General features: G+C 38.9%; 1 protein-coding gene across 1 annotated transcript in view; it reads right to left on the bottom strand.

Moving 5' to 3' along the window:
- Atg4a (autophagy related 4A, cysteine peptidase) overlaps nt 1-26,262 on the bottom strand; it is a 47,959-nt gene that overhangs the window by 12,398 nt on the left and 9,299 nt on the right. Inside the window, exons 2-6 of the mRNA XM_013025899.1 lie at nt 9,923-10,033; nt 6,134-6,205; nt 3,493-3,591; nt 564-665; nt 317-389 (exon numbers count right to left, since the gene is read on the bottom strand). Of these exons, the coding sequence (XP_012881353.1) occupies nt 317-389; nt 564-665; nt 3,493-3,591; nt 6,134-6,205; nt 9,923-10,033 (457 nt within the window). The remainder of the gene's footprint in view (nt 1-316; nt 390-563; nt 666-3,492; nt 3,592-6,133; nt 6,206-9,922; nt 10,034-26,262) is intronic.

Below are 26,262 nucleotides of genomic sequence, written 5' to 3'. Positions count from 1 at the left end.
TATAAACCTGCTAACTACAAAGGATCCTCAGGTATGTGAATATTCATCTATAGAATAAGATGCTGAGCACGTTCTAGAGTATAGCACATATACTGATGCTACTGAATACAACCCTGATGTACCAAGTTGGAGGTTTATACTTACACATTGCAAAGAATTATCTGAGCAAATTGGTATGGATATTTGATGGCTTGGAAGGAAAGGTGGCTTTTTAGTGGGACTCAGACAATTCTTAGGCTGCATAAGAGGTTTAGTTGGCTAGGGAGGAAAGCATAGGAGATGGTAGAACTGGCAAATGCCAGACTCTTTTACTTACTTTAACACCTGTGCAACTGTATTTGGTCCAAACCATTCGCCAATTGATTTCCCTTCTCCTACACCCATTTGTGCTGTTTTTATGTGGAAAAAATTAACATGTTAGCAAAATATCTTCCAAAGAGCCACATACTCCTATTTTTTGCATAAATAATTAAGCAAATGATAATTTAGTGGAGCTCCATATAAAGCAGGGGAGGAAAAAGATCAGGTATAGGCATTGCTTTGAAACTATTAATTTATCTTACCCATTTGGTGGATAGAATAGCAACAGTCTTTTCTATCTAAGAAGCATTGTAGAATCCGTTGGTATTCTTTGGGTTGTTCTTTTTGTTTCTGCCAGTTCCAGTCTTTTGAGGGAAAAAATGGGTTAAAATCATTTTAATTGTTGATGAACCCTCAACATTCTTATTGTAACTACTAATTTCTAGAAAAAACAAAGGAGTTGCATCTAGAAGATAGGGATGATCAAGTGAGAAAGCTCCCCCACCCCAGTATTTTTCACTTAGATAACAAAGACACCTGGAAACTGATTACTTTCAAAGATTAAGTAGGTATAAAACAAAGTCAGAACAAGAGGATGACCAAGGAATTGACTTAGCCCAAGGGCTGGAGCTGGATAAATATTACATAAAAACTAGGTCACAAAGGCCTTTCTGGGAAACTACTCTTTAAAAGTCACCACAAAAATCTGGCTATATATACATATAAAACCCAGATACAGGCTGGGAAGATAGCTTAGTGGTAGAGTGCTTGCCTTGCATGCATGAGGCCCTGGGTTCAATTCCTCAGTACCACATAAGCAGAAAAAGCTGGAAATGGCGCTGTGGCTCAAGTGGTAGAGCACTAGCCTTGAGCTGAAGAGCTGAGGGACAGCGCCCAGGCCCAGAGTTCAAGCCCCATGACCGACAAAAAATAATACCATAAAGTCTTATCTCTACACAGATAGAAATAGTGTTTATCCTTACATCTGGCAGTGTTGCCAAAAGGGTCTCATAGGGGAAGAGCTATTCTGACAGACAATAGTTTATGGGGTTATAAGCAATTCATCGCTAAGACCGCTTTTTAAAAAATTGTATGCTGTCATGTTTCCACAACCTTTTTAATAATCCACAATAAGCTTTGGAAAAACAAATGCTTTTGCTATTATATGTTCAAGGTTTCCTCCAGATCAAAAAGCCCAGTCTACCCACCCCCGAGATCCTACAGTGGCCACTTATAACTCACTGAAGACAACTAAGAGAATAATCACATAATCACAAGACACATAACCTTCATTCTCTACACTCTGGGAATCTAGTCTAATGTGGCAGAATTCTGAGACTCAGTTCCAAGTCATAAACTTCTTTCCTGAAGTTTTTAGAAAATGTGAACTAATGACTGAAATGCATTTGAAGCCAAAGGACATAATCTATAGACTCTTGAATTCTGTTGCTTCTAGTACCTCTGAAGTCAAAATCTTTTAACTTCAAACACAGCATGTTCTCCAGAAAGTGAACCACATACAACTTTCTTTTCACAAGCTGCTAAACTGTCTGTGTCTGGGGAAATCCTTAATAGCTGGCTGCTCAAGTATCTTTAAATATTCACTGATGCCAGGGCTAAATGAACACTCTATCTCAATTTTAATGACTGGAGAGGAACCAACCCAAAAGGCTTTAAAAAATAGATCATCTAATTCATCATAATTACAACATCTATAACTGAATTCTTCCTGTCACTTGCTTTTATTGATTGAGACCAAACTGATGACCTGGTGGCAGGTTGTGGGGAAAGGGGTGGATTTCAGTTTCCCTTCACTTCCAGGACTTGCTTTCAGAAAAGTCATCATGAAGTGTCTCATACACCAGAAAAATATTAAGTAGTATGAAGAGAACTAGAGATCATGTTAAATGAAAGAAAGTTTCACAACAAGTATGGCACATTTTCTCTCAATTATAGAACTTAGGTGGGGTAAGACTGAAAATAAAAGGGGGACTAATATTGATATTGAAGGGGAGAAAGGGAAGGAGATAAGAAAGGATAATAAAGGGGATGAAAATTATATGCATATATGGAAATGTCATAATGAAAAGGTAATGGACTGGGGGTGTAGAACAAGTACAAGGTCCTGAGTTCAAATTAGTACTGTATATATATATATATATATATATATATAACATATATGCATAATATATATATATAACATATATGCATAATATATATATATATATATATAAAATTCCTGCCAAAAAGTATGTGTAGAGAAATCACTGGATGAGTCAACATGTCTATATTCTACTCTCATCTATACTTTCTTGCTATCTGACCCTGTGTAAATCAACTCACTTTCATAAGCCACAGTACCCGCAGACAGAGGACACAGGATATTCTATTCCCTAAAACCTTCCCAGCCTTTCCTTGATGCTCTGAAAATCACTGCAAGATCTGTGATTCTGCATAGTGGGGGAAGGGAACTGACATTACCCTTCCTTAATCAGTAATGGCCAACTAGGTCAGCAACCTAACCTTGCACTCTCTCTTCCCCATGTCTAGTGGGACTGTCACCCTGTACCTCAGCTAACATCCAGCCAAGGTCCACCTGCAGATACTCACAGGAAAGCATGTCCATGTCATAAAGAAAATGAGACTCAAGAGTTCCAATAATGATTTGGGGCAAGTTCCTAATCAACAAAGCAGCCTCTCATGGAAGCTAATTTAAGGATTCCTTCATCATCAAATGAATATCCTCAGAGAACCCAAACCAAAATAGAACAAATCCTTCATTAGGCACTTCCTTTAGGTCACCCACAGATATTTCAAATGCTCTCAAGAAAGCAAAGGGACTTACCACCACACCCTTCTTCCTGCTCCCTTTGTTATGTGGCATTTTTGAAAGACTTGCTCAAACAATAGCAAAGATGGAAATTATAAGTGCATACCTGCCTCAATGTTGAATTCTGCCTCAGAAAAATAACTCTCTTGCCTGGTGAGTCACAAGGAAATATTAGCTGTTTCCTTCTCATGGGAGGCTTTGTTAACTTGTCAATACCACATACTCAGAGCTTACCCAGATCATTTCAGGACCTGCAGCTTTGTCACTGAGTGTTCCTAAAGTTCAGCACTAATGCTAAATCAACAGAAGCAAGGAGAACTACAGAGGCCGCTGAAGCCATTTACAAAACAAATGGAACTCACCCCTTCCCAAATGTCTACAGATAAGAGCTTGAGCCAACATCATCTGTCCACAGCGTAGCATGCATCCCCAGCCAGCATCAGATGAAGGACCTGTTCCCCCTGTTGGAAAAATGGATGTGCATGAAATGAATTTCTTAAATCAACTTTTATTATAACATTACCATGTTTGGGACTCACACAAGACAAGCAAACACACTTATTCTGGGAAACGAGGCAAGAGAAATATTCAGAAATCAAATAGGATTGAAGTGTAGGGTTGAGACTTACAAAGACAATGCTGAATTAATCAAAATGGATGTTAGGGTCAAAGCCAAAAAAAGTGAACTAAGCTTGCTCCTTAGGTTTTCTGTTTAGATGCTTGTAGTTATGCAAGCAATTTTGATAAATGACCCCCAACACTCTGTCCATTCCATGCCATCACTTGCCTGACCAAATCTTATCTCGCACAGATCACTTGCATGACCTGAACTTCAGAGAGGCCAGTCTTACTTTGGTTAAAGAACAGATACTCAAAGGTAGATATCAAAATAGTCAGAAGACATTTTGAAGACTCTCAACTGTTCTAAATATATATTATGAAGTTCTAAACAGCAAGGACAATGTAAAGTAGAGGAAAGAGCCCTAAAATAGACATCTGAACAGCATTCCTTAGTTACACAGTCCAAGTCTTATTTATAGCACAAACTCTGCCTACTGTCGGGGTGTTGTAGCAATTAAATGAGTGACTAGCTGTGAATATGGTCTGATGAGTATAGTCATAATATAAAATTCCACTAATAAATTGAGAAAGATGTCACATCTCCATATCCCTAAAAGGTATAAAACCAGTCAATCAATGAAATAAGGCCTCAGGTTTCACTTCAACAACACTTGAGGTAAAGAAAATTCCATATACATGCCTAGTATGAGCTCTATTAATAGCTTTTCCCAAGGCAGCAATGAAATCAAATAGCTCGGATGGCAGAGGGGACATTTTGCTTTAATTGACTTCCTTTCCCAATATGGAAATGGAGAAAGTATGCTATCAACATGGTCTCAGAAAACTAACTTTAAGGAAAAAGGGATCATCATCCTGCAAGATAAACAGGCCAAGGCAGTCACCCCTTTCCTTTTGTTGTGGAGACTGAAAAAAAAGAGTTGCTAGAGCAATATGGAGAGGAGTGTGTTGATTTGTGAGATGGAAGAAGATCCTTTGGCTATTGCTAGTAGTAGGAGTATAAGGCATATTCATGTGGAAAAGGTACAGCGAGGTCCAGATAAACAGTTCATCTATTACCAAAATGCTACCAGAGTTTAATTGGAAATGTCTCCCAGCTTTTCAAAGAACTCCTTATCCATAGAACTTTAACAGTATGGAACATCCATCTACTTAATATTGTTCGCCTGTGTTACTGTTGAATACTTTCTTGAAAGAGCAAATAAAATTGTGTAGCCAGGCACTGGTGGCGCATGCCTGTAATCCTAGCTACTCAGAAGACTGAGATTTGAGCATCATGGTTCAAAGCCAGCTTGGGCAGAAAAGGCTATGAAACTTTTATCTCCAATAAACCACCAGAAAACTGCAAGTGGCGCTGTAGCTCAAGTGGTAGAGCGCTAGCCTTAAACACAAAGAGCTGAGAGACAGTGCACAGGTCCACAACTGACAATAATAATAATAATAATTGTATGGTCTTCACTTCTGGCCCTTCACAGAAAGGCATATTTCACTCCAGTGATGAGGTCCAGTCCTGCAGCAAAATCAGTCACACAAGTTTCCTTTTAAAAGATTAGCTTCTGCCATTTTTATGACATTTGGTCTGTCTTGGTGTTTGAATTCTGGGCCTGGGTGCTCTTCAGCCCAAAGCTAGCACTCTACTACTTGAGCCACGGCACCACTTCTGGTTTTCTGGTGGATAATTGGAGATAAGAGTCTCATGGACTTTCCTACCAGGGCTGGCTTTGAACCACACTCCTCAGATTTCAGCCTCCTGAGTAGCTAGGATTTCAGGCGTGAGCCACTGACTTTTTTTTTTTTTAAAACAGGGCTATGATATAGGAAGTAACCACTCTACTAGCAAATATTTTACCAATCTTCTGAGGACTGGCAAAACATTTAACAAATGTCTGGAAGGAATATATTCACATAACTAACAGAAATGTGTTTTGTTGTTTGCCTTGTTTCTTTGTATTGTTTTGTCTTCTTTACAGCAGTTTAGAACAAAGTACAATTCGTTCTAAGGAAAACTATGGAAATTGGTCTTCCAGCGTGAAGGTGTTTCACATTACACGGAAAAAAAATCAAAGGAAGTATGCTCTTTCCTTCGAAACATAGTTTTCTTTAATATTCATGTAGTTCCACAAAGTGGTAACTTAATGGACTGTGCAATAACTAAAGGCTCATTTAAATTTTTTGCCTACTCTCAAAAATCAAACAAGTAATATTATGGTGCGCCTGAACACTTGGACGTGGGTGGAAAATACAGTGGCATTATGTATCAACACCATGTAGCCATATGTTATGAGGAACTTCAAGAGTGAGACTTCTGGATGAGGTGCAAGATTTATTATGTCCCTAAATCAAGTTCACTGACAAGTGAAGTGTTATCTACGAGGCAAGCTATCTACAAGGAAGAAAACACAGAAGAACAAGTGATATACCTACCAATTGGTGAAAATTTCTTTCTGTATGTAAACCATAGACGAGCACTTATATCAGACAACAGCTTAGCTTTTTCTGTAATTAAATGTAAAATTAAAATTAACCATAGCCATCTAAATTGCTTGAGTTTGGCTTCTAAGCCAGTAACAAACGTATTTTTTAAATAAACACTCAACTCCATTTTTATGGGGCTAGAGAAATTAACAGGAAACTCAATCTCCTTTTAAGCAAATAATTTCAAATTCTCCTCACCTGATTTGACCAGGCCCACTCCACTGGCCAATCCAACAATGTTGGGTAATTCCTATCTCTTGGTTAATCTCCAGGGTCTTGATAGCTACTAAATCTGGGGTCATGGTGAAAAAACAAAAAGTAGAAAAGCAAGGACCTTAAGGAATTTATTAATAATGAATCATCTGAACCATCTTTAATGATGATGGTTAGTTATCTCTCTCATCAGTATCCATTGTCTGTTATCTCAAACAATGTGTGTTTATGTATACGTTTATACACATGAATGTATATATGCATATGCATGCATTTACTTCTGCTGATAAGCAAAATACGAATAAAGTTATCTTATATAACTGGCATTTGTCACATAAGTGAATTATAACATCACTAGTTGTGTCTTTGGGGGGGGGGCGTCTGGTCATGGGGCCTGAACTCTGGGCCTGGGCACTGTCCCTCAGCTCTTCAGCTCAAGGCTAGTGCTCTACCACTTGAGCCACAGCGCCACTTCCGGCTTTTTTCTTTTTGCTTATGTGGTGCTGAGGAATCATGCAAGGCAAGCGCTCTACCACTGAGCCACCTTCCCAGCCCCTAGTTGTGTCTTTTTTATTGAAAGCATGCTATCTTTTTAAAATTTGAAATAATTGATATAATTTTCAGAATATCACAACTGAAAAAAATTATATAGTCCACCATTCTTTTTTGTGTGAATATTGTTTTTATAAAGAAACTGTCTGGAAAGATTTCTGTTTTTTGGCATGTATTTAATGATGCAAACTGACTTCAATGTCCACAAATAGAAATTCTTCATTTCCTCTTATACCTAGACATGGTTGTCTCTTTCCTAGTCATTTATCCCCCTTTTTCTTTTTTTTAAATTAATTTACCTTATTGTTATTATAGAGGTGATATACAGAGGGATTACAATTCCATGAGTCAGGTAATGAATACATTTCCTTTCATACAGTGTCTTCATTTCTTTACTTTCTCCCAGTCCCTCCCTCCCGTCTCCACCCACGAGTTGTATAGTTCACTTTCATCAATGTCCTGTGAGCTTTACTGTTGCACTTTCTCACCCCCTTTCCCTCATATTCTATGCCTCCCCCCTCCCGAAGATATACATGTGAATACATCATACCTAAGAAGACAAAAGACAAAATCATCAAAAATCAAAAACTAAAAAAGTCTTGTTTCAACAACACACCCACATTTGTATTCTGTATAAAACTTATAGCCATTGTACTTTAAAAAAAAAAAGGAAAATTCTATTTTAGCCAATAGTTGTTGTATTTCCTTCCTTTCCTTTGGAAAAGAAAGTTGACCTATATGGATTTTCCTTTCTCTTTATGCCTGGAGTGCTTAGCACATTTTGGGAAGCAGGTGAATAATGGTTAACACTAAGATTTCTAGTAGAATTGGTGGCACTCTGGAGGCTAAGACAGTATGATCCAAAGTTCAAGATCAGCCTAGGCTATATAATAAGACTGTCTAAAAAAAACAGAGTAAAATTTCTAGAGCCATATTCTGCCTGGGTTTGTACCCTGACTGTGACATTATTTATGGTTTTCTCATCTATAAACTGAGGAAATAAGAATAATAATACCTAGTGCATTGAATTCTGAGTATTCAACAAGATAATTTGTATAAAGTGCTTAGTGTCCGGTATATAGTAAGCTGTGTCAAATATCAGTTATTATATACCTGTCCTCCCAATTTTCCCACTACTCACTCCTGCCTTTACAATCTCTATGTCTGGCAGCTTGATTTTATACTGGAAAGGTCATGTAAGTATTTTAACAGTAATTTCACTTTACAACACAGCTACCCACTTAGCTTCTTTTTTGGGGGGAGGGTCCGTTCGTGGGGCCTGAACTCTGGTGTCCCTCAGCTCTTCAGCTCAAGGCTAGCACTCTACCACTTGAGCCACAGCACCACTTCCGGCTTTTTTCTTTTAGCTTATGTGGTGCTGAGGAATCGAACTCAGGGCCTCATGCATGCAAGGCAGGCGCTCTACCACTGAGCCACCTTCCCAGCCCCCCACTTAGTTTCTGAACACATTTAGCAAGCTGGGGTCTCCTGGAAAACAGAACTAGAAGAAGCCTTCTCCTGTCTCCTCATTTTAAGTCATGGGAAAGCAAGTTAAGATCCAGAAAGAAGTGACTTACCAGAGCTAGAAAAATCTGAATACACAAGGTCTCCTAACTGCTAGCACCAGGCTTTCTCCACTGTTCTCAATTTTCTAATCAAAATAATGAAGCCTGGCAAAGGAGGAGTGAGGAAGACCTAACTTCTGTACATTTGACCCTTACTCTGTGCTTCAAAACCTCTGACAAGGATTCCTCTTCAGAAAGGTTCCATTTTCAAAACTGCTTCTTCTCTAGCTCAACTTTCCTCTAGGTGCTGGGTCCTCAGCAATTTCATAGCACAAGATCTTTCCCAGTCTATACAAATGTGAATTTCACTCAATCAAGAAGAAAATCAAATCTTTCTATCTTGGCTACAGTGGCTAACAGGTTTATACAAAACCAGGATAAATGGAGATCATCTATTATCTAAAACAAATTATCTAAAACATAAATGCTTCTCATGCACGATATTGTTTTTTTATAATCATGTTTTATCTAGATAAGCAAAGGATATGAAATGAAAAATATGTAGCACAGACACCAAAGAGTAGATACTGGTTAGTGACTCCAGAGTGGATCCTGTTTTTAGGAATCAAGGTTCATAGAATGTGGGGATTCTCCTTTAAGGAGAAATATAAAAATAGATTCCCTTTACACACTGTACTAAAACCTATAACCATCTAGGCAATGTTGGTGCACACCTGTATTCTAGTTACATAGGAGGCTGAGAACTGAGGATCATGGTTCAAAGCCAGCTCAGGCAGGAAAGCCTGTAAGACTCCCATTTCCAAATAACCACCAAAAAGTCACAAGTGGAGCTGTGGATCAAGTAGTAAAATACTAGCCTTGAGCAAAAGAGCTCCAGGACAGTACCCAGGCCCTCAATTCAAGACAAGTACCATAAATAAATAAAACCTATAACAAATTGTACACTCTTGGAAGAGAGACCTGTGCATCAAGCAAAGGGTCTGAAACTAAAACTGTTTCAACATGGTAAATCTTCTTCAGAGTAGCCTCAACATTGATCAAAGCCAATCTCTATCAACTCAAGAAAGAAAAGGTCATGGGTAGTGGTCTACACCTGTAATCCTAGCTAATTATAGGCACAGATAGGAGGACTGCAGTTAATGGCCAGATTGGGCAAAAAGTTAGCCTGATCCTATATCAAATAACAAGCCAGGAATGGTACCTCATGTATGTAATTCCAGCTATAAGGGAGGCAAAGGGAGGAGGATCAAGGTCTGAAGCTGGCCTGAGCAAGAAGTGTTAAGACCCAAACAAAAAGGGATGGAACAATGTCTCAAGTGGTAGAAAACATGAGGTCATGTGCTCAAACCCCAGTATTATTTTTTTAAGTAGGAGGAAAAGAACAGGACCTTAACCACAGGTGCCTACCTCAATTGGGTTCTTAAAGACCAATACTGACAGACCTTACCCATTTTAAGGAGATGCTGCTTCCCCAGGATCCACACCAGTTCATCTGTATCTGGAAATTCTTCTAGGTAGTCAGTGAATATAGTAATCTGGTTTTCATACTTGGATAAAACTAAAAGAATAAAATAAAATAAATATGCATAAAATTTAATACAAAGGACTTACTGCTGTTGTTTACTGACTGATAATTACCTTGGACACTTATTCCAGCTTCTCCTTGAAAGAATGCATCAAGTTAAAACAGTAGTGCCTGTATACCTGCCTCCTGCCCAGGTGATAGCAAGTCTGACAAGGTTTGTCTGGTGCCATTTCTAGAAGTTAATGGCCTAGAAGGGACTTTGGAAAGCCTGAAAGATTGTACAATTATAAAAGTAGTAAGATTGTAGCTGGAGAACAAGATATTTTTACGGATTTTTGTCACTTTATTCATACATACACATTCATACATTTATTCTACAAAGAAGGTTCTTAAGTATGTTACTGAATATAACTTGTAGGAAGTGGATGAGGTGGGACAGATGAAGGCAGAATGATGGAAGGGGTAACATTGATTAAGATGTAGCCAAGATCAAGTCAGTCATAAACTGACTCATTAAAATGAACTATCTTTAAAATGATAATTTTTTAATGTAGTGAAGCTGTTTCTCCGACTTGAAATACTTGGCCTCCCTTTCCAGAACCTTCCCTCTCCTTCCCCTCTATATCCATTCACCACCATCACCACAACTGCCTCAACAGAAGCCAAGATGGTGCTTTGTGATGTATAAGCTCCTCCCTGGTCAGGGATTGGCTGGCTGGAGAGAAGCTTGCTGACAAAACAATGGCTAGGGGCGTGGCCACCCTGTCCAAGGTGGGCATATAGGTGAGTGTCCCAAGGTCTGGAAGTCAGACGGCTCCAGGTGAGGGAAGTAGAAAGGATGACTAGAACCATTATTACAAGGAGTAGGGCTGCAGCTGCTGCTGTTGCTGCTGCTGCCCTTGTCCACAAGGGAACCTCACTAGTGCGAGGAAGATCAAACAAACCTGGGAAGAGCATGAAGCCTCTGTCAAGACCCATATCCAAAGGAAAGGTGAGGTGACCCACCCAAGATTTTCCCCTTGTTCCTATTGACCCTCCCTGGCTCCAAGATTCTCCTCTGGCCCCTCCTGGAACAAAATGTTCCTAGACCTCACCCCTTCCAATGAAGCCCCTTTTCCCTTCTCTCCATCCAATGCCTTTCTAAGAGATCCTTGTTGTCCTTCCCGGTCCAGAAAACAGCTGTGGTGGGTCTCAGGCGCGGCAGACAGCAAAGCGCGTGGAACAGAAAGGGAACAACCAGATCTGCTGCTCTACCTACTTCCAAGAAAGGAACAGGGCCAGCGCCAACCTGTGGTCGCCTCCTTAATAAGCAGCTGCGTAAACCTGAGCCAGCAAAGGACCAGAACAAGAAAGGTCCATCATCTAGGCAGCCACTAACTTGAGAGCCAGGCCAGGGACAGTCCTCGGGGCCATCTCCCGAGGTGTCTACAGCCTTAGCCACTGACAGATGGTCTGCTGTGTCACAGCACATGTTATCCCAATAGGGACATAAGACGTTGAAATAAAATACATCGAGATGGTCTCATATGCATTTCTGTGTGCTCTGTGATGGTGGGGAGGGAGAGGAAAAGAGTAAAAGGGGGTGATTGGGAAGGGAGGGAGGCGAGTCCTCTGGGGGTGGCTGTCCAATTGACATGTCCAGACATGGAGGAATAGGACCCATAAGAGAGGGAAAGGATGCTCCGTGTGTGTGTGTGTGTGTGTGTGTGTGTGTGTGTGTGTGTGTGTAGTGAAATCCAGGTCAGAGCTATTAGAGGTCTGATGGTAGCGTTCTTCCCCAAATGGGGGAAAATCTGATTAAAATACTATTATAGGTGTGAATGCAATGGTGAAACATTTAGAGTTAACATACATAAAGTTGAAACTGGTCCTGTCTGGGATGTGGGTACTATTAGGAAGGGAAAAGACAAAGGTTAAAACAGGGTGACTATGACCTGAAGGGTGACTATGACCTGAATACTTTATGTAACTGTGTGAAAATGGAACAATGAAACCTGATGAGATTGGTTTGGGAGGGAGGAGGGTCAAGAGAGAGTGACAGCTGGGGTGACCCTGATCAAGACACATCTTTCTTTTTTTCTGCTTATATGGTGCTGAGGAATCGAACCCAGGGCCTCATGCATGCAAGGCAAGTGCTCTACCACTGAGCCACCTTCCCAGCCCAAGACACATCATCTTTATATATGCACAGCATATATATGAGCAGCAAATGTTCTGTGTATGGTGGTGGTATGTGGGTGGAAATATGTTAGGGAGATGAGGTGTGTATGGTGGTGGTATCCCTCCATGAAACAATATACAAGGAAATTGTCCTAAGGACACCTGCCTCATATTACTATTCATTACATCCCAGGCAATGAGATAAGCAACTAAAAGCCCCCAAAAGGACCCAGAATGTCAGAGAAGTGGGGAGTCAACTTCAAGGGGAAAGAGGATAGATAAATGAGAGGACAGGTAGGAAAACATGGTCTTTACAACCATGTAATTTTTAGGGTATGGATGAGGTTGGGAAAGATGGGAGAGAATGATGGGATGTATAACATTGATCAAGATACACTGTATTTGTAACTGACAAGGTAAATTAAAACCCCTTCATCCAGCAAGATAATTTAAAAAGAAAATTAAATCAATATAACATGTGCTGGGAATGTGGCAAGCATAAGGCTCTGATTTCATTCTCAATTTTTTTTTTATTTTGGGTCCGGTAGTGGGCCTGGGCACTGTCCCTCAGCTCTTCAGCTCAAGGCTAGCACTCTACCACTTGAGCTACAGCGCCACTTCCAGCTTTTTTCATTTTGCTTATGTGGTGCTGAGGAATCGAACCCAAGGCCTCAGGCATGCAAGGCAAGCGCTCTACCACTGAGCCACCTTCCCAGCCTCTAAGGCTCTGATTTCAAACTCATACAAAAAATGAAATAAATACAACTCATTCTTAGAAGTGACAAATAACTTGTGATGTTGTAACACAATAAAGTTACATATTTGATCGCTCTCCCTGTTTTCTGCACAGAGCTCCTAAAACCTGTGTTACTGTATTTTCTGAGCACTGGAGATGTCAGGTGTATTTTTTGTACTGATATTTGCTGTTTGACCCTTGTTCCACACACAGAGTTCCTCATGCCTTGGAACTGTCTGGGTAATAAGATCTTTTGTTCTAATGAGATGACTTTTTGTGGGTTCTTAGATGGGGGCTATTTACCTAAAAGATCAAGCAAACAGTAGAAACTTGGAAGTTTCAGCCACACCATATCCCCACCCCTAGGAAAAAGTGAGAGGATGGAGAACCAATGAAATAGATCATATCTACATGATGAAGTCTCCATAAAAAAATCTCTGAACTCTGGCATTTGGACAGCATCCATGTTGCTGCCCAACCATGTGAAAGTACCCGGAGGGCACTGTGCCTGAAGAAACAAAGAACCCCTTCTTACCCACATGTCCCACCACCCACATCTCTGTCTGCCACTTTGTGGTTTGCCTATATGTAATGCCATTTGTATTAAGTAGGTAACCATAATTAAAGAGTTTCCTTGCATTTGATGAACCCTCCTTACAAATTATTGAACCCCAAAAGAGGAACAAAGGAATCCTGACTTAACAACCAGTTGATCAGAAACACAGGTCTTTACTGGACATTCACAATACAGAACAGTCTGGTAAGGCTGAGCCCTTAAACTCTGGGCTCTGATTCCAATTCCACTCATGTCAAAATTCAATCAAATCCCAGGACACACTTGAGGTGTCTGATGGAGAATTGCTTGATATACAGGGGAAACCCTCCACATATTTGGTTTTCCAGCTATTGAGTGGTAAATATGAAAGAAGCAAAACCACTGTTTATCTTATGGATATCTCTCAAGATTAAAAAAAGTGAACTTCATTAGTTCATAGGCCACACTTCCACAACTTATTCCCTTGCAATAGGAGAAGAGTTAAAATATTTCATTGTGCACTATTTATGAGGAACAGTTCTACTCAAAGACTCTCAAGATTGGCTCATGAAGAAAGACTGCTTCCAAATTCTTTGGAAGTTATTTTTAAAGGAAATAATACTGTAGGTAGTAAATAAGTTACTAAGTCAGCCCACAAAAAAATCCTACTTTAATCTGTAACCAGAAAAATTAAATTGATTTCCCAGTTTATGGTGCTATTTATGTGAGAAAAAAATTCCAAGCTCAAGGCTAACACATGCCATCCATCCATTTTTGTAGGCTCCCTGGCCTTTGTGGAAAGGGGAGCTCACAGAGAGCAGAGGCTCTTAGTGAAGCTACAAGTGGCTGCAGAGACTCTCTGAAAGTAATCCCTATGCATCCTATAGACGCAGTTTCTTGTGCAGATGGCATTCTGTATTGTCTAACTCCCTACAAAGGACAGTGTTTGCCCCCCTCCTCAAGGTAGTGTGCTATCCTGACAGAAACAAATGTTCCTAAATATAAACAAGTCTTTTTGATCATGAAACCAGGTTCATCTGCTCAAAATACTTTGCTGGAAGTTGAAGTTACAATCTGCAAAGCATTTTAGAAACACAACTAATCAGGGGTGTTGCCTTTCTTGAAGCATAGTGCAAGCTTTTAGGAATTGAAGTAGTATTTCTCTTTAGTATGTTTTAATTATTAAGAGTACAGTCTATAGTATTTCAACCCTTAAAATAGTTAGAAATGAAAGCACTATCTCATTCCCCACTGAAAATTCATCACTGTCAAATCTGCCAGGAAACCTATGCCCTCTTAACCTCTGTGCTGCTGGCCTCAGCTCCTGGCCCTTGTTCAGGAAATACCAGGCTAAAAATGATCATCCAGGTCAGACCATCCCCAGAAAGTGGTAGACACAGATGGATATATCATACTTAAAATCTTCACATCCCACCCCCTACCTTGCACAGATAGGAGAAATCAGGTGGGAATGAATATCCAGTGTAACTTAGGAAGAAAATGAACATAAAAAAAGATGTAACTTGAGAATAGGGCAGCCTATGTGCCACATGGTAGGGGTGATGAAGGGTGGCAATGATTCAATGTACAGCATGTATGCATATAAGCCATGGGTCTGTTTTTAGTACTGGCTGCAAAAATCATTTCTCTATCTCCAACCCTGTCTCAGTGAGTCATTGCCCAGCTATCTGGTCAAATGAGTACAGCCCTTTAAAGCCCATGACAACTGTTCTGCTTCATTTGGGATGACTCTGAGCAAAATGGTAGCCAAAGAATTTGACTCTGGCTCTTCACCCCCTCTCAGAACTAGCTAGGCCAGCATGAAGGTCATTATAGTCTCTATTCTTCTTGATTTTTCTCTTACAAGATAGAATGTTAGAGTTCACTGTATCTAGCCACAGTCAGCCTTTAGTCAAAGTGACGTGTATGGAACAATTCATTTGAATAAGATGAGATTAACAGAAGTAGAGAGAAGTGAACTCAGGAGATTATATATAAAGAGCCTCAGAAAGAGAGAACACATTTATATAAGAACTCAGGCTGGGAAGATGGCTCAGTGGTAGAGTGCTTGCCTTGCATGCATGAGGCCCTGGGTTTGATTCCTCAGCACCACATAAGCAGAAAAAGCCAGAAGTGGCACTATGGTTCAAGTGGTAGAGCACTAGCCTTGAGCTGAAGAGGTGAGGGACAGCACCCAGACCCAGAGTTCAGGCCCCATGACCGGCCAAAAAAAAACAAACAAAAAACAAAACAAAAAAAAAAAGAACTCAGATAACAAAGCTATCTCAGAAGTGGTTAAAATCCAATTTCCATGGGAAAACTAGTGTGGTAAAATTGGATGGAAGTGCATTATATGTATATATTAAAAGTTCATAGACAGGAGCTGGTGACTCACACCTGTAATTTTAACTACTCAGGAGACTGAGATCTAAGAATCATGAGTTGAAGCCAGCCAAGGCAGGAAAGAATCATGAGTTGAAGCCAGCCAGGGCAGGAAAGTCCATGAGACTCTTATCTCCAACTAACCACCAAAATCCCAGAAGTAGTGCTGTGGCTCAAGAATGCTAGCCTTGAGCAAAAAAGCTTAGGGAAAGTACTCAGTCCCTGATTTCAAGCCCCAGGTCCAACACACACACACACACACACACACACACACACACACACACACACCACATCATCTCAGTCCCTGATTTCAAGCCCCAGGTCCAACACACACACACACACACACACACACACACACACACACACCACATATCATGAGGAAGCCCATATAAAATTCTGTAAAAGGGACTGCAGGGGGGAAGGCAGGAGTGCCTATGATCCTAGCTACTTGAGAGACTTGAGACAGAGGATGGCAGTTCCAGGGCAACCTGAGAAAAATGTGCATAAGATCTCATCTCACAGAACAAGTTGGTATGATAGTATGTCATTCCAGTTTGGTGGGAAGCTTAAATGGGACACTTACTGTCCAAACTGGTCAAGGCAAAAGGTGAGACCTATTTCAAAAATAACTAGAGCCAAAAAGGGCTGGTGGTGTGGCTCAAGAGGTAGAGTACCTGCCTAACAAGTGTGAAGCTCTGAGTTCAAATCAAAGTACTTCCCCCAAAAATAAACAGAAAAAAGAAAAATAGAGGGATGGATATGATCAAATCACATTATATGCATTTATGGAAACATCACAACAAACCCATTATTTTTGCACAATATACAATTCAAAGACAATTACTTCCCATTTCTAAACAATTACTTCTAATAGCAAACCCCCTTAAATTGTTTTTCACAAACTATTTTTGTCTTGCTTTTCAAACTGAACAAGGCAAGTATCAACCTGGTGCTGAGTTCCTGCTCTTTTTAGAGAGACATGGGTCTATACAGACAGAAGTATATACATTCAGCTCAGCAGAACAAGAATTCACTCCTACAAGGACTTCATCCCATTGTATTTTTATAATGATTATTAAGCTGAAGTCTCTGCTGGATTATAGTAGTGGCTAACTAATAAATGGACAACGTTTTCTTTTCTTTTATGGAACCAAAAAGTTCCAATCTTGACCAAGGGGCTCTAAGTACATGTCAGGGCATGTCATTGGCACTCAACCAGGAAGGAGATAACTTTGCCTTCTTTCTGCTTAGATTAGCCAGAATGAGAGCTTAAGATATATTCAGGTCTTTCCTGAGCATGTGCCCAGTTCTGGAAATGCCCAGCATTCTCTATGCATACATTCACTCTTCTACCTTCCCAGGAATCTACACAAGCTTTTGAGAGTTGCCAAGAATCTTATTTCCCAGATTTTCCTTTTAGGCTCCTTGGTTAGCTGGAAATGTTTCCCACTTCTTCAGGCTTCTGAGAAGTTAATCAATTGCTTCTAATGGTTTTCAGCGGGGAAAAGGACCCTTGGTAGAAGCCTTCTTAATCCCCGTTAGGTCAAATAAACAGTCTTGGAGGTGGGGTGTTCCAGAGAACTATCAGACAGAGTGAATAATTCAGTTCAATTCTCTAGAAATGTAACTATTAAAGGCTCTACCACTCCGTTTTATCTTCAGTAGCTGCCAGGCTGCGGGTTGTGTGATGGCTGCTGATTTCAGGCTATGGTGGAGCAGTGGAGCAGGGGAGCAAGGGGTCAGAGCAAGCAAAAACATCCTAAAGCTCATTCTTCTTACTCAAAGACAGTTGGCTCTCTTGAGTAAATGTTCCCTGAATTACTGCAAGCTTTTACTGCATTTTTCTCAAAAATATTGATTCTGACAAGTGCTGTAAGTTTCTGCATTGCTATTATGGAGAGAATTTTCAAAGGTTCTACCTCTGCCATTTTTACTGAGTTCTTACTTTTTCTAGTGATTAACTACATTTCTAGGGGTAATCTTAGAAAACTGCAAGTAAAAGAAAGAATCACCTTGAAGAAAACTTTTTCCTATAAATTAACAAAGATACTTTGTACACCAAGGCTTCTAAATTCTGTGAAGCTAGAAAAATTAAAACACCACAAATGCCCTAGAGTCAAAGGCTTACGGAATCACATGGCCAGGAAGAGCTTGATATATAGGGTAAGTTCCTTTTAGATCACTAATTCTAAAAGCATGTCATGTGGCTGCTAGTTCTCAAACAGCCTTCAAAGCAGCACATATTTACCATACTGTCTCATCACATCCACAGAAACATGTGGTAATGACCAAATATTCATCCACATTTCATTCCACAAGCTTTAGAGGATAAAACATCAATGGGATATAGCCTCCATCCTCCAAAGGAAGATGTAGAAACAATTAAAACCAGGGAGTAAAGGAAAGGAAAGTGAAAGGGTATGAAAGACAGGGAGAGGAAAGGAAACGTAATTCCAACTGGGGAATGAATGAGCCTTCTCTAACTTAGAAAGGCACCATCCAAGCTGAGCCTTAATAGCAATAAGAATAAAGTGGTAAGGGGGAAGGCAGGTAATGCTTGAGGTAAAGGACTGGACTAGCAGCTAAGTGTGGAAGAGCAAGACAGATGGGGAGATGGAAAGAGAGAGAGAAAGACAGAGACAGAGACAGAGAGAGACAGAAAGACAGAGAGAGACAGAGACAGAGACAGAGACAGAGAGATTACAGTTTTCATGTGCAAGTGAATAAGCTTGGTCTAGCCAGAACACATTGGATGCATGGATATGATTAGTAAAAGGAGAAGAGTCTTTAAAAAGTGAGAAGGAAGTCCTTTTTTTAAAAGAGAGACATGGGGGGGAGGGGGGAGGGGGGAGGCTGGGAAGGGATGTCAAGGGTAAACAAAAGGAGGAGGCTGCAATGCTTGGTAAGAAATGTACGCATTATCCTGCCCATGTAATTGTAACCCCTCTGTACAGTATCTTCACAAATAAAATAAAATAATAAAAAAAAGAAATATGCACGTAAAAAATAAAATAAAATAAAAGAGAGACATGGTAAATGGTAGGTTGAATAGTAGGGCCTTAGAAAAGGAAAGTTAATCCAGAAGACCAAATCTCTGGTACAGTCTAAAGTGGGCCTATACCCTTCTCCCTGGTTCCTCTTACAACCCTGCTTTTCCACAACTGACCACTGTTCCTCCAAATTGTTGCCTCTTTTTGCTTTTGCTAAGATTACATGTTTTTCACAAAAATAAAGAGATTAGCCTTGCAAAGAGAACCATATGCTTTGTGACAAAACAAAACCCAAAACAAAATAAGCCAGTGCTGCTTAAAGATGCCACCATCTTTGTTAACAAGGCTTATCGCAATGGTAGCACAATGGACCCATAGATGAAGAAAAATACTTGGCTAGCTATAATATTTAAGACTTGAGGCACCTCTTCCACAACAGAGATAAGAAACATCCTGATTCTTCATCAGCAAGTTTTCTTGTTTTTAAGAATTCATGTGTTAGTCACATGTCACTGAGTCACTGAAGGAATGCACAACTATATAACCCTTGGAGGATAACTTTGCATTAGTGTCACTGCCAGGTCATGGAAAAGGTCAAAAGTAAGCGTCCATAGTATTGTGTCTAAAGAGCAGTAACATTCAAATACTGAGCACATGGTTCATGTAGGAATCAAGAAGCTGTGACAATACTTAGTCCAAATGGAGAGTGTTTCTATTGATTTTTCTCTCTGATTTTCCCATACCGTCAGTGTGAGGAAGAGGAAGAGAAGGAATCATCTCTCACCCCTGTTATAACTCCAAAATGAAGATTCTAGTGCTACACTGCCACTTAGCTTGCTCCATGACCTTGGGGAACCTACTGTACTTATTTGGACCTTAGCGTTTCCATCTATAAAATATATGGTGAATTGTTCAAACAGCAAATTGTAATTCACAAATGAGTTATGAAATCTATATAGTAAGCTGAAGTCAGCACTTTTGAAAAAATGAAATTGAATAGAACAGAAAATATTACAGTAATTGCACACAGTAATAAGTATTATTGTTGTAAGACACGTTTTTATAAACCAGGTTGACATGTAGAATGCATTTTATGCTTTTTTTTTTTTTTTACCAAACACACATGTTTTCTTTTTTCGTAAGTGTGGGATTTGAACTCAGGGCCTTGTGCTTGCAATACAGGCAAGAACTCTATCACTTCAGTCATGTCCACATAAAATGTATTTTCATTGTGTTGTTGTGATAAAAAAAATCAGAAAGCTACTTTTCTAGACCTACATTGCCCAACATAGTACTCACTAGCAACATATAGCTTTTTAAATCTATTAAAATAAAAACAATAGAAAATTTAGAGGGGATTGGAGTGTAGCTCAGTGGTAAAGTATGTGCCTAGCATGTTCAAAGTCCTGGATTCCATCTCAAGCACACATAAAAAAATTAGTTCATAGTTATAGCCACATTTTACTAGTCACAGATGGCTGATATCTACCACATAAGACAGCATAGATATAGAACAGTTCCATCATTTCAGAAAGTTCTACTAGACAGTTCCTCATCTAAAGGCTTTTTTAATGGTTCTGTGGGAAGTCTAGTTAGGATGAGTTGTTATGAGGAGTATTCTAGGACTGGGAAGCCTAGTTAGGATGAGTTGCTATGAGGAATATTCCAGGACCTGAAAAGAGAAGATGAGTTTATCTGTATCTCTCTTAAGAGAGATTATCTGTGAATTTCTACGTAAATCAAACAACATTCATGGAGTTTGGTTCTATGAGAAATATAGAGGAAACGTCCTCATAAACGTTAACTGAAATATTAAGGGAACCAGGTAAGCATCACGAAGTCATAATCTAGTTACATATTAACTTTATTATAATAGTTAATATTAAAAAGTAATGTACAGGGCTGGGATGTAGCTCAGTGGCAAAGTGCTTGCCTAGCAAGTGCAACATCCTGGGTTCGATCCCCAGTGCCAAGAAAGAAAAGACAAAAAATACAATAAAAAATAAACAAAAAGCAATGTACAAGCAAAATGTTGACAATAATAGACTGCTATCAAAATTCAGAAAAGAAAGATATCGATGAGCCCTGGAGTAATCAGGTAAGATTTCAAGAAAGAGATTATATTTGAAGTGGTTTAAATTATTGCTTGAATTTTGTTGAGTAGAGATAGCAGAATAGTCCAGATGAAGGGAACAATATTAAGTATGAATGTATTGGAGAGTGGGGAATATTGAAAAAGAGAATAAAGAGGGGACATGGTACTAGATTATGGAAAGTGTAATGCCAGTCAATGTAGTCCAACTCCTAGTAAAGCCACAGATAATTTTCAGAGCATTTTTATATGATTCTAGAGGTAGCCCCTTAAGACAAACAGAGCAGGAACCATTATTTGCATTTTAGACTTCAGGGATTTAAGTCTCAGGAGAGGTAATATGACTGTTGAAGGTCATATAGCTAATGAGTAGTATAACAAGAATTCAAACCAACCAAAATTTATTCTCCATCCAGTATTCTTCCCATGATATATTGGTGATATAGTGATAGCTGGCTTAAAAACGCTGATGATCAGGAGCTCGATGAGAAAGTTTTTGCAATAATACAGGCATAAAGCATTGCAGACCTCACCTAAAGTGATAAGAAACCAGATGCTCTGGTTATATAACATACCATAAAACAAACTGATAATTCAAAACCCACTGTTTAAAGGGGGAGTAAAAGTAGACAGTCTGCAGTTAGAAGAACACAGTTACATTTAACTGGAAATGATCTAAAACTACATCAAAGAAATAAATAGTAACACTATAATTCATATACTATGTCCAGATTTTTCCAGATGGCTAACAGCAATGTTTTGACACAGTTCCTAAGCAAACAGCACTTTATATGTCTATGCATTTTTATAAAGCATTTTGTCTTGGTTGTGCTTCTTTCCCTTTTCAATTTCAATGTTTATTTCTCAGAAAAAAATGGTCATATGATCTGTTACCTCATTTAGATTTCCAGTGAGAAAAGACTGGTGCAAAAAGGTCAAGGACCAAAGGCCTTGGGACATTTCCATAAAACTGTGGGTTTGGGAGTTAATTTCTCAATACAGAATTATTAATAAAGTGAATAAGTAGGTCATTGTCACATTAGTTTTAAGGGATCTCTCAGTGTTACTAAACTGTTAGAAACCTTCCATCTTCTTCCAGAACAAAAATAAAATGCAAATGCATTTTCCTTGGCATTTAAGGGCTGCTCCAATAAGGCCACTTCTGACATTTCCAGTTTTTCCTACTGTTCATCATTCCTTCAGGTTATCTGCTCTTTTTCACTCTATGTGTTGCTCATAAGGCTTGAACTTGGGGCCTGGGTGCTGCCCCTTAGTTTTTTCTGTCAAAGCTAGCACTCTACCACTTGAGCCACAGCTCAACTTCTAGCTTTTTGGTGGTTAATTGGGAGTAAGAGTCTTGTGGATTTTCCTGCCTTAGTGGCAAGCATCTAATGTTTCAGCTAAAATGACCCACAAGATATATTGGAGATTCTTATCTCTGTTTATTCTTGTCCTACTTACCCTATTCAAATACAACATGCTCCATGAATCCTTTTTCCTCATTTTCTCACTAAGAAGCTGAAAAAAGCTCCTTCTGGATTCATAATCCTTTATTTATATGTCCTTTATATCACTGAGTTTTTTGTATTTTAAAGTATTCCTATTTTCTGGTATGTCATCTTAGTGCACATAGCAATCATCTCTGTATCTCCAGTGCTTTTGGACGTAGTATCTTGTAGTAACTCATCTTATCTCTCAGGGTTCAAATGTTTCCTGAATGGATCAGTGCATTGAAAATATCTAAAAGCTTGTTGATATGTCCATCTAAATATCAAGGTTACAATCCTTTACTGCATATAAACTGTGTGTCTGGCCCTGTGCTAAGCCCCAGGGACCTTGCCAATTCCGTGGGAGGAGACCGAGAAGAGTTCAGTTTAATATAAAACTATGTGTGTGAACACAGGAGACTAAGGGAAATTAGAAGAGGATCATCTAAGCCAATGTGGTGCCCTAAAGAGGCCTTGGAAAGAAAGTAACAGTAACAAAATAGAAGTTTAAGCAAATAGACAATGAAAGGATGGTATGGGCCAAGAAAGCTTGTACTAAAATACTGAGGGGATAGAGTCTGCAAGAGTTAGGCTGTGAGGGAACTGGCAAGGTTTAGCCTGAGAAGCAATTGGTGCCAGAAGATACCAGTCCTGGCAGCTGTGGAAAAGATTCTGGACTTAATGAATGTAGGCTCATGGAAACCCCAGAGAGTTTCAAATGCTTCCAGAACTAAGCCTAAGAATTCTGCAATTTACAGAATAGAAGTTGTGCATTAAGTCATTGCTTATAGAAGAAATACTCTGCTATTTGTCTTCAAATTTAATTCTATTTTTAAGAAGCAAAGATTGGATCTTCCTCAAGGGAGTAAAGCAGGCCTCTCTCTGGTAGTATGTTGTGTGTTCCACCACCTTAGAAGACTTAGTCCATTCCAGAAACTTTAAGCTTCATTTGGAGCACATTTCCAGTTTTCTTCTCTGTTTATGACCACCTCACTCCCTTCCCAGACCACAGGAATTTTCCCCATACCCTTTCAACATCACACTTCATTAGTAAATGTTGCCAGAAGACATAGAATGTTTGAAAATAATTTGCCTCCAAAGTAATGTAAAACTATCTTGCCAGTTAAGTTTTCAGATTACTGAAAATTACATATGTACCTTTACTTTCAAAATACTAGGTGAATTCCATATTAATCCTAAGGCAAATTTTTGTAAAGTGAATTTGAGTTTCCTGTCAATTGAACCATGTTGCCGAAGAAAAGACAATTTGAGCCTATCTTAAAAAAAGATAGCATTTGCAATTAAATGGCCTCTCATTCCTGATGTGCACTCTATGTACCACCCAGAAAATTAATGTCTACCCACAAGCATAAAAAGACTCAGTCCAGTGACCAAAGCAAAAGATGTTCTATAAGCATCAAAGACCCAGCTCAGCGATCAAAGCACAACTTAAAAAAAAAATATCTCTCAAGCATGGAATCTTAACTTACTAATCAAAACACAAACTAATTGTCATCCAACTGTGACTTTATAATGTTTTTCCTTACAGGATGTTCTGACATCAGTGCTTTCATTTAGACTTTTCTAGTTCAAAACGCTTTTATTGCACATGTTCCAGTGGTTCCACTCCTACACTAATATCCAAGAAAAGGAGTACTTATGTCCATCAAAATGTGGTTAAAATGTCCTCAGTCGCTACATTCATAGAAACATAAAATTCATCAACAGGAGAATGGAGGTTTAATCATAGCACACCATACATGGGGATGTTACACAGCAATCAAAAAGAACAGAATATCATAGATATTATGTTAAATAAAAAAGCCAAGCAATATATCTTTCTATCAATATAAACTTTGAAATTAGATATGCCTATATCTTGATCTGCATAGAATTAATACATTTAGAAATCTTCCTTGAAGCCAGATCTGGTGGCTCATGGCTATAATCCTAGCTACTGAGTAGGCTGAGATCAGAGGAACAGAGTTCCAAGCATACCCTGGCAGGAAAGTCTGTGTAAATTTAATCTTCAATTAACCAGTAGAAAAGCCCTAAGTGAAGATGAAGGTCAACTGGCAAAGCACTAGCCTTGAGCAAAAAAGTTCAGGGACAGCACCTGAGTTCAAGCCCAAGGATTGACATTTAAAAAAAACCTATATATTGAATTGAACATTTAAGGTTTATACAAAATACTACCTTTATAGTTTTATTAAAGATTAAAAAGTTTAGTCTCTATACCAGATTCATTTCTGATACAAACTGGTAATAGAGTTTAACAATATGTTTTTTTCATTATCGGAAGTAGAAATACAATAAATTTATTCTACACTTCTGTATATACACACAAATACACACATAGACTCCAGATTTAAATTTAAACCAAGCATCTAAGGACTTTACATATTATCAATAAGGCTAATATATTAGATTTTTTTCAATTTATATCATTCTAAAATGCTAGCTATATTTATAAACTCACTTAGACTACAAATTCACAGAGTCATTCATTGTTTTTTCCTATTATAGCATTAGCAGTTTTCCTATTATAGCATTAGCAGTTTTCATCAGTGAAATGTACTTTTTTTTTTACAAAGGAAAATCTTGTTTCCATTTACTGGAAATCATTTTTTAAGGCCAGTATGGGGTGGGGGGATTAGGCTAAGGTGGTTCTAGTGCCTTTGATTCCTATTTAAACAAACCAATATCCAACTAAGTGTAAACAGAAAATGGAACAAGTTTAACCAATAATAAACTGTGGACTAATGTCGAACTAGTGAACTTATCAGAAACAACAAAGTAATCGCTAAGGATTCTCTATTTTAATAAAGATATTGTCTTTGTCTTATTTCTTTTTAAAATATATATTTTATTGTAAAGATGTTGTACAAAGGGCTTACAGTTACATGAGTAAGGTGATGAGTCCATTTCCTATTGAGCATTGCTACCCCCTCCTTTGATTTTCCCCTACCATCCCTTCCCTCCTGACCTCCCCAACTTCTCCCTCCCCTCCCAAGCTGTAAAGTTTGTTTTCAACATAGTGTCTTGTACTCTTTGCCTTATTTCTGCAATTACTTTTTAAAACTTTTCCCTTCTAGTGAATCCAAACTGCTTAAAGTTCAGGACTACCTAATTCATGAATTATTATCTGTTTAAATATTCTTTAAATTTTTAATGTGCCCAAGTTTACAAATTTACCTCTTAAATCTTACTGAAAAAAAATATATAGTACACTGGAGCCAGCCACCACTGGCTCATGCCTGTAACTATAGCTACTCAGGAAGCTAAAATATGAGGATCACAGTTCAAAGCTACCTCAGGCAGGAAAGTCCATGAGACTCTTTTCTCCAATTAACCAGCAAAAATATGAAAGTGGAGCTACAGCTCACATGGTAGAGTGCCAGCCTTAAGCAAAAAAAAAAAAAAAAAGCTCTGGGCTCAAGCACAGTACCAGCACCAGAAAAAAATATAATTCTAGCCTATGAATTAAGAGAGTTAGGTTTTATTTCTGCCCTGATTTTTATGGTCAAGTTATCATGGCCAGTTTTGAAAGCTAAGATGAGGAAACTCATCCATAAATTAAAGATAATACTTTCCCCCATGGGCTTGTTGAGTAAATAGAAAATTGATACATAAAGGGCTTAGTAAACACTAAAGAAATGCTAATGTGCCCCAAACTAAGTGTTTAATAAGAGGTCAAACTTGTACTTAAATTTCAAAGCTTCTACGCTGGCTTTTAATATATTACACTGCACCAGAGTCAGGATTAGAAAGCATAGTCAAGGAAGTGGCGCTGTAGCTCAAGTGGTAGAGCGCTCGCCTTGAGCTGAAGAGCTGAGGGACAGCGCCCAGGCCCAGAGTTCAAGCCCCACGACCGACAAAA

The sequence above is a fragment of the Dipodomys ordii genome, unplaced genomic scaffold, assembly GCF_000151885.1.
Source record: "Dipodomys ordii isolate 6190 unplaced genomic scaffold, Dord_2.0 Scaffold88, whole genome shotgun sequence".
In the NCBI taxonomy this organism is placed as follows: Eukaryota; Metazoa; Chordata; class Mammalia; order Rodentia; family Heteromyidae; genus Dipodomys; species Dipodomys ordii.
This window is presented reverse-complemented; position numbering and strand designations above follow the sequence as displayed.